Here is a 16218-nt window from a genome sequence, read left to right on the forward strand (position 1 = left end):
CATCATCTGGCTACTTTGAACTCCGATGTCCAGCAGACTTACTGGCACCTATGGGTTTGCCCTGGCAGCCTGCGGTTCCAAAAGTCCCACTACCTTTACGGTACATTGCAGTATTAATAAAATATACTTTAATACATCCTAAGTCTCTGGGTATGGGGAATAGAAAGATGTACTTTTATTTCTATCAGCCTTTATTCCCCACACACTATCTTTTGGACTTAACCTGACACTGAGAGTCCCCTCACAACCTTATATCCGGTTGGAGCACCCACAAACAAAATTCAGGTTCCGGGCTACCTGGGCACTAACTGGGGTACCCTCCTTCACATAGGGATCCCCTCAGCTACAGGGACACTTTTCATCCCTGTGCCACATTCCCCTTTCTGGGCTATGCTTTTTCAAGGGGAGATATTGCCGGAACAATGTGCCTACATGTATCAGGGAATCAGGCATGATTCACAGGTACTTTTATAGGGAACCGACAACTCCGGACACCAACTACCTAGGCCCATTCTGACAACAATTCCTCCACAAAATTCCCCATGAAACTCATGCCCTAACAATCCCTGCTTGGAAAGGGAAAAACACATAAAACATTCTTATTGCAGACAGTGTGTAAAAACAGTACACTGTTACTGGGTCCAAGAGCTAACTCTCTTGAACCCTAATACACAGGGGTAACCAAAAATTGGGCTTAACCTTTATTTGAGAGTCTGGTTACCCCCTACCGTCACAGAACAGACAACAGAGAGTTGTCGTAAAAGGAACTTTTTCAGGTTAGGCTCAAGTTGTGAGTGAAGTACCTCAGGGAGCGGTATTGGGACCCCTGCTTTTTAACTTGTTATTGACCTTGAGGTTGGCATAGAGAGCAAAGTCTCCATCTTTGCTGATGACACTAAATTGTGTAAGGTAATAGAATTAGAGCAGGATGCAATTTCTCTCCAGAAGGATTTGGATAGACTAGAAACTTGGGCAGGTATATGGCAGATGAGGTTTAATATAGATAAACGTAAGGTTATGCATTTGGGAAACAAGAATAAACAGGCGACTTGTTGTAGAGAAGAGCCACCAAATTAATAAATGGGATGGAAAATCTGACCTATGAGAAGAGACTAGCTAAATTAGATTTTTGTACGTTAGCAAATGAAACGTCTAAGTGGGGATATGATAACTATATGCAAATATTTTCAGGGACAATACAAGGAGCTTTCAAAAGAACTATTCATCCCAAGGGCAGTACAAATCACACAGGTCGTACCTTAAAGTTGGAGGAAAGGAGATTTCACAAGCAACAAAGGAAAGGTTTATTTACCGTAAGGGCAGTTCAAATTTGGAATTCATTAATTAAGGAGACTGTCATGGCAAATACAATAGATATCTTAAAAAAAAAAAAGGTTGGACATTTTATTTAGAAAGGAAAGGTATTCCGGAATATACAAAATAATTAAACATGGGAAGGATGTTGATCCAGGGAGAAATCTGATCGCCATTATTGGAGTAAGAAGGAATTTATTTTTTCCCTTATGTGATATCATTAGATGATGTTCCACTGGGGTTTTTTGTTTGCCTTCCTCTAGATCAATATACTGTAAGTACAAATATAGAATAACGCATCTGTCGTCTTAATTTAGCATAGGTTGAACTTGATGGACATATATCTTTTTTCAAGATATAGTTACCTCATCTACTATGTACACCTCATGTACTATGAGTAGAGTTACCTCATCTACTATGTAACTGTAACGACCCATTCATAAAAGCAGTAAGTGTATATTGTGTGATGTTTACTTAGCAAATTGTTAACCTAAATTTGCTAAACTATTAAGCACATTTTACATGATGAAATAACAATTTTGTAAGGTAGAGAAGGTGTCAACTTGTGCTTTTCATTTTATTCAACACCCGTATACGTTGCTACATTATATAGGGCTTGGGCTTTAAAGCTACATATGACAGTGAAGGGGTTAACCAGGCTCACTAATAAAGGTTCATCCCACTTGGTTACCCCTGATCCGTGTGTTGAGGTACTAGAGTGCCAGCTCTTGGACCCAGATGTCCTAAATGCATTACTATGACTGTGCAAATTATGCAACATTAAAGATTTGTTTGTGTTTTGCCTTTCCTGGGGTGCTGGGACCGGGAGATTTCTAGGCTGTAAGTTTCAGGGTGGGTTTGTCGGAGAAAGTCTTTACAGAATGTGTCTATGTATCTGGTTTCCGGAGTTCTGGGATACCCAAGAGTTGGATCCGGGAATCAAGTGAGATTCTCGGATGCAGCCAAACGCATTGCTCCGGGCAAACTCTGACTCTGTAAGCACTATTACCACTCACCGCCAGGATTCCGCTGCAGCCTCTTCCAGACAAGGTAAACGGGCATGAAGGGGTTAATGTATACCTGCAACCATAAACGGGGTCCCTAGCATAAGGAGTGGTGCCCAGATACATGCCCAGGTACCGTGGACCTAGTATATGGGTTCAGGGGGTGCTCCAGCTATGTGATAAAGCGGTGAGTGGTTTTTGTGTGTAAAAAGTTTTTAAAGTTATTTCTAAAGTGTGACAAGAATTAGGCTAGTGAGTGTAGGCAATATATACTCACTCCATCACTGACATCAGAACAGGGACTTATATATTTTATCGCACAAAAGACAGGACACAGTATATTTTATTAAAGAGTTATATTTAATAGGTATATATACTGATAACCTGTAAATTAACTGTGGGATTTCCAAGTCATGGATTCTGGGAGACCAGGTGGCTTCCAAGCTTGGTGCCTATGGGTCTGTGCGGAGTCAGGACTTGAAAGCTTCAGGGATGCCAAAGTGTTAGAGCAGGAGGGGTTCTGCAGTTCTGCTTGAGTACCCGCATCCTGGGCCAGATTGGCGCATGCCCCTTTGCAGAATGAGAAAAGTTTCCCTGGCTTCACAATACCGGCAAATCGGTGATTGGCTGGCAGGAGAATTCCCACGCTCTGATAGGCTGTAGAGGTTTGTGAATGGGACGCTGAAACCCATAAGAAACCTTGCAGCCAATGAGGAGCGCAGATTCCAAGAGCCAAACCATCAGCTGCAAATTCAAAGATGCTCTGTACTGAATAGACGCGAGCCGGCTTCAAAGATTTGGACTCAAGAATTCTTCTAAGTTTGACTTCTGAAGAACGTAGCGGTCGCGTCTGGCATTGCATGCCGAAATCAGTTCCAGGACTTTCGTGAGTACCTACCGGTCATTGGAAAGGGCTCTTAAAGAGGTCATTTTTGTGAATTTCGTTTAAAGGATAGATTTATTCGTTAGCCCCGTCTCCAGTAAGTGTGTTAACCCTGTAAATTGTGTTACCTTGTGTTTGTCTTTTTCTGAAATAAATTACAATTTATTTTACCTCCTTGCTTTGCTCAATCATATGATCCCGGTATAAAAAGTTGTTGATAAACCTGGTCTCCCGTGACACTACAGTTAAAGCTGCCGTTTAAAAAAATAAAAATCCATTCAATATGTGCATTAATACAATCTGCACACTAGCAAGTGATTAGCTAAGTTGCTGATCGATCCGTTCTCCTGTAATCGATCGCTGAAGATTCAGCTTGTGGGTTCTTTATATCACTGTTAGGGCAGCAGAAGATTACCCAAGATGCAATGTTCTGTGTGGAAGATCATGTAACGATGCAGGCACAAGATACAATTGGTGCACTGCTCGAGAGAGGGCAGGGCTTGTTTCAGAAAAGGAAGGGGATGTGACTTTGTAAATGGTTGCTATAGAAACAAAAATGCTTGTTCCATTAGAATACATTAAAAAATGTCTTTAAAATTTTTTTTTTTTTTTAATAAAAAATGCTACAAGTATTTTCTCATAGTACAGAACTGATTTATAAAAAACAAACAAAAAAAAACACATAGGATTATGCTTTAACTGTAGCTTTAAGTCCATTAATAGAATAAGGAATAATGCCACCTATTGTTTTGATGAAGTATTAAAATATAGATTTGAAACTAATTTCTATTTGATGTAATTTGGAAGTTTATCGCCTAACCAAAGTGCTATTATGCTTTGTAGACCAGTGAAGAGAGCGGTAGTCTTACATCGTTTAGTTTCCCAGTGTCTGGATCTACACCACCTGAATCCTTTGACTGTGGTTCAAAGAAGAATGATGGTAAGATTCATTTTAGGGTGTAAGCTAAAAGATAAATTGACCTAGCCTCAGGTTTTATTGCTCTTCAATAGATTCCGTTATAAAACAAGTCATTTAGCTGTTTCATCAACTGTACCAAGCAAATATAAATATTGTGGGGGTTATATTTTAGTAACAATTTGAACATATGTCTCATAGTGTCAGTTTTTCAAGTATATTCCCCTATTTGGCCTGCTTGGTTCAATAAGGGACTTTGGGAATTGTTTTATAAATCAATAGGATAATTAGCGATGCTTATTATACAACAGGTTGTATTTATCGATTAAAAAATAAAGTTTCTTGGATTTAATGCAGATGCAAACATCAAAATGTTTTTCAGAGCCTGATAAATAGCCTTCTAATACGTGTAGATGTGCTAAAGCTGACAGATAATAAATACACTAAATATGACGAATTATATTGCTCTTCACTGAATTTTTCTTTTCTTTAAGGTGTTGATGTTCTCTAACTGTATTCATTGTCTAAATCAGAGGTTCCCAATCTTTTTTACATTGTGCACCCCATGCCAGAAAATATTTGTTTAGTGAACCCCTAATTAATAAATCACTGCCTACTCATCAGACTATTGCTAACAAAACTGTTTGACTGATCCCAGGCATTAGTGTCCTGAGCTTCTAGGGGTAGCACATGCATAATAACTCACCAGACTGAACCTCAGAGTGTACAGACAGCATGGGTGGTATAGCTGTCAATTACTGCAGGAGCTTCCAAAGTCACACCCCACAATACCCTGCCGCCGTGGAAGCAAAGCATGGTGGGTGCTACTTTGGAAGCTTCTGCTATAATCGATAGCTATAACACCCATGCGAATATGCCGTTTCGGGCCTTGGTAAGTGCGCAGCCAATACCGCTTGGGGCTCTCGAACCCTTTGATGGGAATCACTGGTCTAGAACATGTCGCTGCTTAAACCCCCATAGTATAAACAGCTGCTAATATATGTTTTTGCAGTGTTTATATTGTTATAATGAACCAGTAGTAATGAGCAAATTACAAGGGTAGTCAAGAAGATGAGATAAAATCAAATACTAAACCTGTATAGCTATTACTTTCCTGTGTTGCCTTCCACCAAAAACTACCACATAATTTTTTACCACCCTAGTACTACTGTGTGAAATGGTTTTTGTTTTGAAACAAGGACACATACTAAGGTTACGTTGACTTTCCAAACGCATTGTAAGCCAGTCAAGAAACAAGAATGTATTTTACTTTAATTTGTTTGAAATTACAAAAACTAAAAAATGAGTCAGCCACATTGTTTTATGCCAGTGCAAGTGCTGTCAGAATTTTTTTTACAATGTACCACTTTTGTTATAGGATTGAATACTAAAAGGTCATCTCGTCTTTTCTTACAACATTTTAGCAAATAGGTTGGCTAGAGGCCACTGGCAAAGGACCCATTGTGAAGTGAGCACTATTAACAACATTAACTCTGTATTCTTTGAATTATTTTATAGCATCTGAAATTCAAGGCCTTAGGACAGTGGAAATCAAAAAGGTACTTTGTGATGCACTTTCTCCTTTTTTTTATTTTTTAAATATGTTTGCACACAGAAATATTATCTTTTAGTACAGGGGTGCGCAAACTGGAGAGTGGGAGGCGCAAGATTTTCTAGGGGGGTGCGGCGGTTACAGAGGCCCCGCGCTCTTCCCCATGGCATTTAAATGAAATGCCGGGGGAGGCGTGAGGCCTCTGTAACTCCCTTACCTGCTCTTCAGCGACGCGTCACCATGGCAAATGATGCCGCAGAATCATGTGACGTGTCACCATGGAAACACGTGTCACATGATGCTGTGGGGTCACGTGACCTGCGGCATCATTTGACACCGGGTCCTAGGAGAGAGGAGGCTGCCAGGCAGGAACTTTGCGCACCCCATTTTTAGTACGTACCGTTAACATCTGTACGCCTGGCACAGTCCGTTAAAAACAAAACAAATAATTTTTACCGGTGCTTGCACAGTTTGAGAAATTTCAGGTTAGCACATAGGAAAGTGATGCTGCTATCTTAGATCTGTTTAAAGGTCCCGCGTCACGCTGGCCAGTAGGAAGTTACATGGGTTGATGTTGAGGCTTCCTATTAGCCCGCAGGACTTTTAAACCGCCATATTGATCACCCCACCGGGGCTCCTACTGACATGACCTACGGAAGCAAGTATCTCAGGAAGCAGGGGGTCCCTAAAGCTGAAATTAACACAGTTCAGCTCTGGAGACCCCCTGCTTCAAACCAATTTTTTTTTTTTAAACACGCAATGCAGCTTTAGAAAATAATTGTGCAATGTTGTGTTTGATCACAATCCTTACAATTGTGGAGCTGTTCAATTGAATACAAAATATAATAAATGGAAGTAAGACTATTATGAGCCCATATTGCTGACATTAGAGCTAAAGCTTTCATTTTAAAAATATATAATTGAACAAAGGATTTTTCAGGATTTGTATGCAGCGAGTGCAGTGCATAAAATTCTAGAGAATAGAATCCTAAACGTACTGTAGGTTGTACATTATATTAGTAATTGTGTATTCACAGTCTGTCTATCTATACATCAACAGGGACCCTCAGACTCACTGGGAGTCAGCATTGCTGGAGGAGTTGGTAGTCCCCTGGGAGATGTACCAATTTTTATTGCCATGATGCAGGCTAATGGAGTCGTGGCCCAAACTCAGAAACTCAGAGTACGTTTTAATTTCTTGACTCTTGTGGTGATTTTATGTTTATTTTTGTTAGTTGGCAGAAACAAAATATATATAATATAAAACCAGACAAAATTGAATAAAGGGCGCAAATATGTAGATCAATAAATAAGTGTAAGATAAAATGAAAAGTGTATCAACGGAAGGTGTCCAAGGTGGTAACAAAGTCCCAACTACTTTCAATGCTTAAGAGAATGAAGAAAAAGCCACAATAGTGAAGTACTAAAAGGCAATTTTATATGCAGGCAGAAAATTGGCTACTTACAATGTAGCAGATAAAATTGGGCAGTGTGGATGTCACCGCACAAACAATCAGAAGGCAAATCGACGTCTCCCTCTCTGCTTGAAATCATCCGTCAGCAAGTTTGCTGCTCCTGCAGTCGAATCCCACGTTCGTCTGCCGGGTTGTTACTCCAGCAGTGGAATCCCGCGATCGGTAGTCCAGATCTCGTTACAGTGACGTCAGACGCCGGTATAGGAATCAGTCCGCTTTTAGACTGTGATTCCACCGTCCTGCGGTTTTTTAACCAAGTCAACGATTGGAGAGTGGATTTGACGAAATAGGGGCACTTACAGATGAATGCACAATGTGTAAACACTACGCGTTTTGTTCCTTACTGTGCAGTGCCTCCATCCCATGAGGATCCTGCTGGATGCAGGGTGGTCCCCAGAGGCAATACTCCTTTCCAATAATCACACACCATAGTTTGTCCAAAGGCAGTTTTATTGCATAACAGCATGATCGTCCTCCAGCCCTGGAGCAGACCCCAGGGGCTTGAAGCCCCAAGAGCCTCTCTTAATCTCCTTGACCCTCTGGTAGGGAAAAGGGTATCACACTGTCCCATAAGCAACCACCCACAATTTGGTGGAGTGTCAGCTTTTATACCTGGGTGAAATGGTGCGGGGTTACAAGCCCCTAACAGGGCAGGTCCAGGTACTGACAGGCATCACACCATATACATGTGACCCAGTCAGTACTCCCCAAGTATGACACTCCAACTGCCGGTTTAGGCCTGCCCTGGATAAGCAACATAGTACCCATCCAGCCTGCATCTGCAGGCTGGGCCCTGCGCATGAGATTAACCCCAACACTGCCTCCTATCAGGACTTAGTGTTGAGGCCAGTAGAAGGCTATAGCCAGGGGCACTTGGCTACATCCTCCCACTGGTGAAAATCCTCCTCACGACCCCGCATGAGGAGCATAATTATGCACCATCAATAATTGTGCCGGCTCACAGAATTATAAAATACAGTACATTACAATACAATGGTGGCATAACTGGTTCCTCTTAACCAAGAGAACCTTTCTCCCGGGTGCAATACCGTTCCTGTTGTAATACCTCCCGACTCATTATGCAGTATACCCCTGCTGTATCTCCCTTTTTTAATTTGCAGTACCACCCCTGCTGTATCAATAGTAATAGCTTCCGGACAAGCTTACCCTCCTTATCAGTCACTGTTATAGAGTAGCACCTTTTCTTGTCATACTCGCTAACATACTCTACTCGGTCAAGATGAATATTGTGACACACCTGCCAGACCTTAACCAGATATTCAGCGCGGCCTGCCCTAAATACAGCTATTGTGTTATATTTAGGAGCCATATACTCAATCACTGCTGTCCTTACCCACTCATCCCTATGAGCCTCGGCGGCTCTCATAAGCTCTTTGGGGAGTTAAGGGTAATCATACCCATGGGAACGCCTAAAACGCTGGACTAGAACTCTCTTGCACAGCTCCTCTGCATGAGATTTTGCCCACACGCCCTGCCCGGCAATACCCAGAATAGTGGTCCATCCAGAAGGGAAACACAGAAATCCTCCCCCTTCTCTGGTTGTGCAAGTAGTCCCTGATCTCTACATTGGTTATGTTTCCTCATTATCTCCGCCTCCTGCTATGGATTAAACTTGCCATTCTCCCACCAATGATCTACCTGATCGTCCCTTTCCAGAACAAAGCGTGTCCTGTTTAAATGCGGTATATAACCCCTGAACATAGGATCCCACCACCTGTACACATCATTGGCATCATCAGAGACATACATACTTTTCCAACAATACGTTCTGGTGCTACAGTCATGGTAGGTGATCGTGGCCGAGGAGACAGGGAACGATATTTGTTATCAAAAGCAGGGGTCTCTGGGCAGGTGGCGGGGACGGTGGAATGGGCAGTAGGGGATTGGGCCGGCACCCCCTTCTTTATGACTGGCGTAGCATCAGTCACCCCCGTTCTCGAAGAAGAAACAGTTTACTGAACCCCAACCCTGTCGGCAGTAAAATAGGACATTTCGGGCACTTCACACTCCGCTTCTAGGCGAGCATAGCTGGCCCGAATGAAAGCAGTCAATTGCCCACGGCCTCGAGCAGCCTTGGACATTGGACAGTCCCAATTTGGGCTTTTCAGGTCCAGAGGTTTCGGGATCCACGGCCCCAGTGCTGGCTTTAACCAGTGATTGGTCTAGCTCTCGGCACCACAACACCACAGGCTGGGCTGCGAAAGTAGTCACCGGAGAAGGATGGCAACTCGGAAGATCCTGATGAACGAGGTCATCAGCGGGAATAGCCCCCACCAGCAGCGCCGGATGAGCGGTAGGAGCAGCAACAAAAGTAGTACCAGCCAGCACTCTATTCGAGGATGTCTCTGAGGGTCCGCTCGTGTCGTAGATATTCATCCACACACTCCTCAGTGTTGGCCACGTAAGTTTCCGCATGGGTTCGGGCTTGCTGCATCTCCCGGTGCTGCTGTAGAAAACGGTGAACGTTCTCATGGCTCGCTGACCATGCTGGATTGACATCCTGGACCACCCTGGCTGGGTAGTCATCGGTCGCTGGATCTGCGTAGACGGCTTTTATATCGGGAGCGTTGGAGGCACCGTCCGGTACGTCAATGATGGATGCACCCTGGCCGATAGTCGCTGGACGCTGGGATCGCCGTCGGTGTCACCTCATGGGGAAGGTTGGTCGCGGGGTGGAGAGCGTCCAGCAGGGCTCTCGGCTAGGCAAAGCTGGGCAATGACCACTCCTGGGTAAACGGGAAGGGCTCAGGATCTCTCATGCCGGCCAGCGTGGAAACAGGTAAGACCTCCTTGGGTTCTCGGGGCTCCGCCGGGCTGGCATTGCTGCTTTCTGATAAATGGTGAGTGCCCAGGGACTCTGTTCCTGAGTCCGGGCTGAGGTTATAGTATTCCTGGCAAAAGACAATGCGGGACTCGTCACGGCCAGAGTGAAAAAGTTTGTATAGTATGGTCAGATAGTCCCTCTCTGCTTCCGCAGAGGAAGTCTCCGCCACTCGCTGGAGCTTACGGATCGGTTGGACCTGACTCTCCACCTCCGCCAGGGATAAGGGTGATATAGGCCGGTCACCGGCTGCCAGTCACGGTTGCAGGTAGGCCACATCGCAGAGTAGGCAACAGGCGTCGTCTCCTATCTCGCCTCCCGGGCAACCACAAATCAGGCACACACAGTGCAGGGATTTTTCCTCTGTCCTGCATCATTAGAATGCTTCCAGGCAGCGCATATCGCTGGAACGGAAGCTTATCCATAGGATAACCAGAGATAGTTAAGTGGTAAACCTTTTGACACTGAGCAACATGTGTGTCTGGGCTTTGGCGACTTCGTATCCGGTCACACCACATACTGAGCCGTTGGATCCTCGACTCCTCCCTCTGGTGAAATCTGGAGTCCCAGTCAGAATAGAGGGGGCGCGGCTATGGATTTTGGTGCCAATCCCAGATATTTTGCAACACCGAGCTTGCATCTTGCAACTCACCACGCGGTTCCTCTGTTGTTCGGCGGGAACCGCGATCCTCCCTGGGGACCCTGAACTCTCCCACTTTAGTGCCTCTGACGAGCTCCATCTTGTGGGGGATGTTTTCATGCGCCCCACCGGCTGGCATGCTCCACAGGCACTCTCTTCCTCCCCAACTGCAAGTGGGAGGGGGGGCTATTTTTCACACTAGTTCCCCGTTTGAGCACCCTTTCCCACTCGCGGATCTAGCTCATAGTAGTGGAGCACACACTGCAGTACCATTGCGGGGGTGCTATCTTTCAAGTCACATCCCCCTGGGGCATGTGCTGCAGCGTTTCCTTGGCTGATACGTAGTGTTCAGGCACCTCTCAACCCTGGAATGTTGCGACATGCAGGCACCCGACAGAGTCCAAAGTGGGGTGCTATCTTTCAAGACCATCCCCGATAGCAATACTGCGGCACTTGGCACAATACGGTGTCGTTCAGACACCTCTCCGCCTTCGGAAGTGGAAGGGACTCGGCACTGATAGTGTGGATCAGACACCTCTCAGACTCTGCATAATGTCTCTAACGATGGCATTGATACAGTGCTTATCAAGCATCTCTCATGCAGCAGCGGGTGAGGTTGCATCGTGAGCGGGTACCATCCGGAGGTACCCCGCTAGCAACCAACTGGGAACGCTCCGGCCTAGATACGGTTAGTGCCCCCATTCACTTCTCCTTCGGCATGTTTCCCAGCCATTCTGTCTACCCCTGTTGCTTTCATCTCAGCAGCGCCTCCAAATGTAGCACCTGTTCCCCCTGCCACAGAAGATTTGGTCACTACGTGGGTGTTTTCTCTGGGTACTGTAGCTCATCTTCTGGTTTGGGAGCAGCAACAGGGCAGGCTTTCTCTTGGCTCTTACTGTGCAGCGCCTCCATCCTATCTGGATCCTGCTGGATGCAGGATGGTCCCCGCAGGCAATACTCCTTTCCAAAAACAACCCATAGTTGGTGAAACGGCAGTTTTATTGCATAACAGCATGATCGTCCTCCAGCCCTGGAGCAGACCCCATAGGCTTGGGGCCCCAAGAGCCCCTCCTAATCTCCTTGACCCTCTGGTAGGGAAAAGGGTATCACACTATCCCATAATCAGTAGAAAACAGGACTAGAGTCCAAATATGGTGCATCAGATATAGCCACAGGTATTTATATAACAAGTCCCATGTGCCACGGATATATGTTCATATGTCTTGAAATATTGGTGAAATTATACTGCTCCATGAGGATAGATATCCATAGTCAACCTATTACTCTGTTTATACACATGTGACTGCTATATGGCTTTGAATCATAGAGTGGGATATATAGGGTATTAGGGGAACATAACACCAAAGGCTGAGAGTTCCCTTTTCCCCTCCCACACTCAAAAAAGTCACAGAACAGTAATGGTGACGTAATCAAAGAACAGTATTAAATATCATAGTCCACTCACTTGCTTGATTGTAGAGTGATGTAGATCAGCGAGGAATCCATGCGTGCCTCCAACTTGATTGCAGTATAGAAAGGAACAACCTCTAGAAAGGAAAATGGAGCACAGCGCAGGGACAAACAGCTGGATCCAGCACACCAAAGGTTAAAACTAATTTATTAGTATATAGGGGGAGACACCATAAAACCGGACAATCACTCACTCTGACGCGTTTCGGGCTAGGCCCTTTGTCAAAGAGTAATCCCATAATCAACCACCCACAATTTGGTGGAGTGTCCGCTTTTATACCCGGGGGAAAGGGCTTGTAACCCCGCCCCATAACAGGGCAGGTCCAGGTACTGACAGGCATCACACCGTATACATGTGACCCAGTCAGTACTCCCCAAGGATGACACTCCAACTACAGGTTTATGGCTGCCCATGGATAAGCAACATAGTACCCACCCAGGCTGCAACTACACATATATATATATATATATATATATATATATATATATATATATATATATTGTGACAGAAACCAGGGGATGGTAATAAATTCCATATATAGGGCTCCCACGATACTGAACAGCTTCTATCCTGTTTAGGCTGGAAAGTGCAGCCTCAGAATGCATGCACTCCATCCCACAGTTGGCAAGTGCTGGAACTGAGGGGTGAGGGATCCAGACCAGAGTTTGTCTGCTGCTTGATTTCTGTCACCTGTCCTGCTAGATAGAAATCAGGTATGTAAGGCTGATTTCCTGGTTCCTCTCCCCTGTCTCCAAGAGACTGGAGGCAGGAAGGCTGCTGGAAGCAGAGTGGGGAAAAGCCTCTCCCCAAACAGGTTAAATCATTCTGTTCCTTTATCAAATTGCACAGTTCCTTATTTTTGTTTGTTGGAAGCGGATAAGCCGCCCCAACCCCAGTTAGGGTCAACCTCAGTTAAGTTATTGCTCAGGTGAGCAGGGTTTTGTTTTGCTTGTGTTTCCTTTTGTATTCCGTGTGGCAGTCTCAGTGTCTGGGACTGAATAAACCAGGCAGTAGCCTGTTTAAAGGAACAGCACGTTACGCCTCGTCATTTAACCTACCCTAAAAGACCGTGTTCTAACAGTCCCGGACAGATGGCGGAGCCCCGGAGTAAGCCGTTCGTCACAATATATATATATATATATATATATATATATATATATATATATTATACGTTACCATCCGAGGACTGATAAAGTAGAGACAGCACACAGTAGGAAGATGACAAAAGGTTATATTAGCTTAAACAGCATCACAGATGACCGACGTTTCGACCCCACAGAGAGGTCTTTTTCAAGGGGATGTCATATACATATGCAGTGTTCGACAAACCTATACATTGGCTCGCCCCGGGCGAGTGGATTTAACCCCCGGGTGAGTAAATGTTGGCCCAAGCAGCACACGTTTGGTACTAGGTGGCGAGTAGATTTTTTTGTGTGGCGAGTAGATTTTTTGGTGCTTTGTCAACCACTGTACATATGTATATATGTATATATATGTTTGTGTGTGTGTCTCATACATACAGATGTGTAGTCGGCTTTATTGTTCTCTGTGGTTGTAATATGTTACTCCAACATTGCCATTTATTCCAATATAGAGCTGTGATATGATATTATGGGATATGTGTTACAGATGTGGCCAGCGTTACTAGGTGGGAAAATGCAATGGTAACTCAAGTTTAACATGTCCCCTTTTCCCTACGTTGGAGCTTGCTGACACATTTTCCTACAGAGTTTAGACAGAGTACATACAAGCGGCTGGTGTTTTACACACGAAAGCTTTTATAGACAAAGTCCTGCTTCTACTGAAATCCCTGAACAAAAACAAGGGAACGGAATACATTAACCTTTGCGTGCCCCATGATGTATAGTAGCCACCGCGTCATGGGATCTGGCACTTCAGGGGGCTTCGTTTTCTAGTTAAGATAGAGTCCTGTGGAGTGCTGCATGTTATCTGGCAAGCAGAGGAACAGAAGAGGATGCCTCATCCTTTTCCGTCACCAGTGATGTTGCGATCATGTGATCGGTCCGAGCGGTGGTAACAGGATCCGAATGTGCCGAAGGGGCTGTGGTACTCTAGTGCCCAGGCCTCTGGCACTCAAAGGGCTAATTATTGCTTATTTGAATACTTTTTGTCTCCATGGACCTCATAGTCATACAAACCTTTTTGTACCATCAGTAAGTCGCGTATACAAAAATCTTGAAGTTTTAACAATGTGGTGGCAAACTCTGTTTGTTATATTTCCTGCTTTCCTGACGTCCAAGTGCAGGAAAGTTATAAATACAGATTTTTTTCCGCATGTCACTCGCTACATCTGTGTGCGCGCATTAACAGTTTATGTATAATATAGCATATGTATAATTTTGTTTGAATCGTGGAAAAGCATTGTGAAAACTGAAAGCTACCAACAGTGATCATGTTGTTGATATAGCACAGAATGCTTTCCCTTTTCCTGGATCATGAGTCTCTTTCAACCAACTAGGGGAAAAAATCTATTTTCTCCCATTTTGGAGAATGGTGTATCCAAGAAGAACTCCTGATAAGAATGTCTTTAATTTTTTTAATTGTTCCATCAGTTGTTTGCTTAGTTTCTGTTTTTATTACATTTTATGTGAATACAGTACAATTCTTGACAATTTTCCAGTTTGATAAGAATCGGAAAAACATTTCCCTATGTTTCCATGACTATTTTCCTACTGTTACACTGGCCATCTAAATAAACAGAAAATTCTGTTTTTTTAATTATCTTTGGTATAAAGTTTTCAGAACTATTGTATTGTCGCACATTTCAGGCTCTCACATCAGGAAAAGGCAGATTTTTGTAAAATTTTTTCCATTTTAATTAAGTTGGGAGTAATGTAAGAGTTACATACGTTTGTGAAATTAAATCTTTGCACATGGCACAGATCTGAAATTTAGAGTAAAACGTTTAGAAAGAATTTCTTGAGCTTATCCTTCTGTCACACCATGTGATTCAAGGAAGATTATAAAATCCCTGAAAATACTTACTAAAAAAAAAAAAGTTACTTTTTAACAAATTCTCATATATGTAAAATAATAGACTAGAACCACGGATGAAACCTAGAAAATTACTAATTAATAGACAAAGGCGACAAGTTATGAACTTTGACATCTAAAACTTAGAATCACAAATGACTAACTTCATAATAGAGCAGGTTAAGTTACATCAGTCACATTTGTGAGCCATTGACATGGTATTTCATAACCTTTATTGTTGGTTTGACAGAGAGGTTGGATTCCAAAAAAGTAGATTTGAAACCATAATAATTTTTTGATGAATTGCCAATCCTGATTGAATAACCTAATGTCAGTATGGTTACACGTTCTTAATACTGTCGTGATATCAAGCAACTATATATTCAAGAAATTACTTTACCTATCATTCCCATCAGGTTATGTCATAACATTTAAATCATCATGTGCCCTGATGAATTTGTGAACAAATGTACCACTTTTTTTGTAGTATATTTTAATCTTAATCAAGGAGGCACTCTGGTGATAATAATTAATAATATCCGCTTCATACATCTTTTCACTAAAGCACCATTTGGCTCTGTGCTATCTGCTTTTTTGTTAACATTTATTTCATTATTATAGCACACCATTCACTGCCCTTCCTTATGTCAAGTGATCTCAAGCCTCCAATCATTACACCAGACAAGGTGTCCCTTTACTACAGGGCTATTTTCGTACAATATTACAGTTACAGAGAGTAAAAAAAAAAAAAAAAAAAATGGGTAAAATGTGTATACTGCACATTCCTTTTGTTTTTGGTGACCGATGCATGTACTTTTCTGTGTGAACACAAGGGGGAGATGAGTGCTACAGATTTATGTCATGCCAAAAACAATTTACTTTGCATCTTTCAACGTTCCCTAGTTAAACCCCTCTAAAAATATAAGGCTATGAAGTTATTTTAGCCTATTGTTCACAGAGCATCCGGTTTGTACTATTGACTTTTACAAGCACATGTGAGGCCTGTTTGTTCTTCTACCCATGGTCAATTAACTTTTCACTTGCAATTAATCTACAGATATCTTGACACTTCATCATTTTGATGGAAGCATGTCTTTGTTGTTTTCCTTTGTACTGTATATTATACA

General features: G+C 43.2%; 1 protein-coding gene across 1 annotated transcript in view; it reads left to right on the forward strand.

Moving 5' to 3' along the window:
• Positions 1–16218, forward strand: part of MPDZ (multiple PDZ domain crumbs cell polarity complex component) — a 119736-nt gene that overhangs the window by 82738 nt on the left and 20780 nt on the right. The window contains exons 42-44 of the mRNA XM_075589157.1: positions 4045–4141; positions 5636–5676; positions 6730–6852. Coding sequence (XP_075445272.1) covers positions 4045–4141; positions 5636–5676; positions 6730–6852 — 261 coding nt within the window. The remainder of the gene's footprint in view (positions 1–4044; positions 4142–5635; positions 5677–6729; positions 6853–16218) is intronic.

The sequence above is a fragment of the Ascaphus truei genome, chromosome 1 (assembly GCF_040206685.1).
Source record: "Ascaphus truei isolate aAscTru1 chromosome 1, aAscTru1.hap1, whole genome shotgun sequence".
Lineage (NCBI taxonomy): Eukaryota > Metazoa > Chordata > Amphibia > Anura > Ascaphidae > Ascaphus > Ascaphus truei.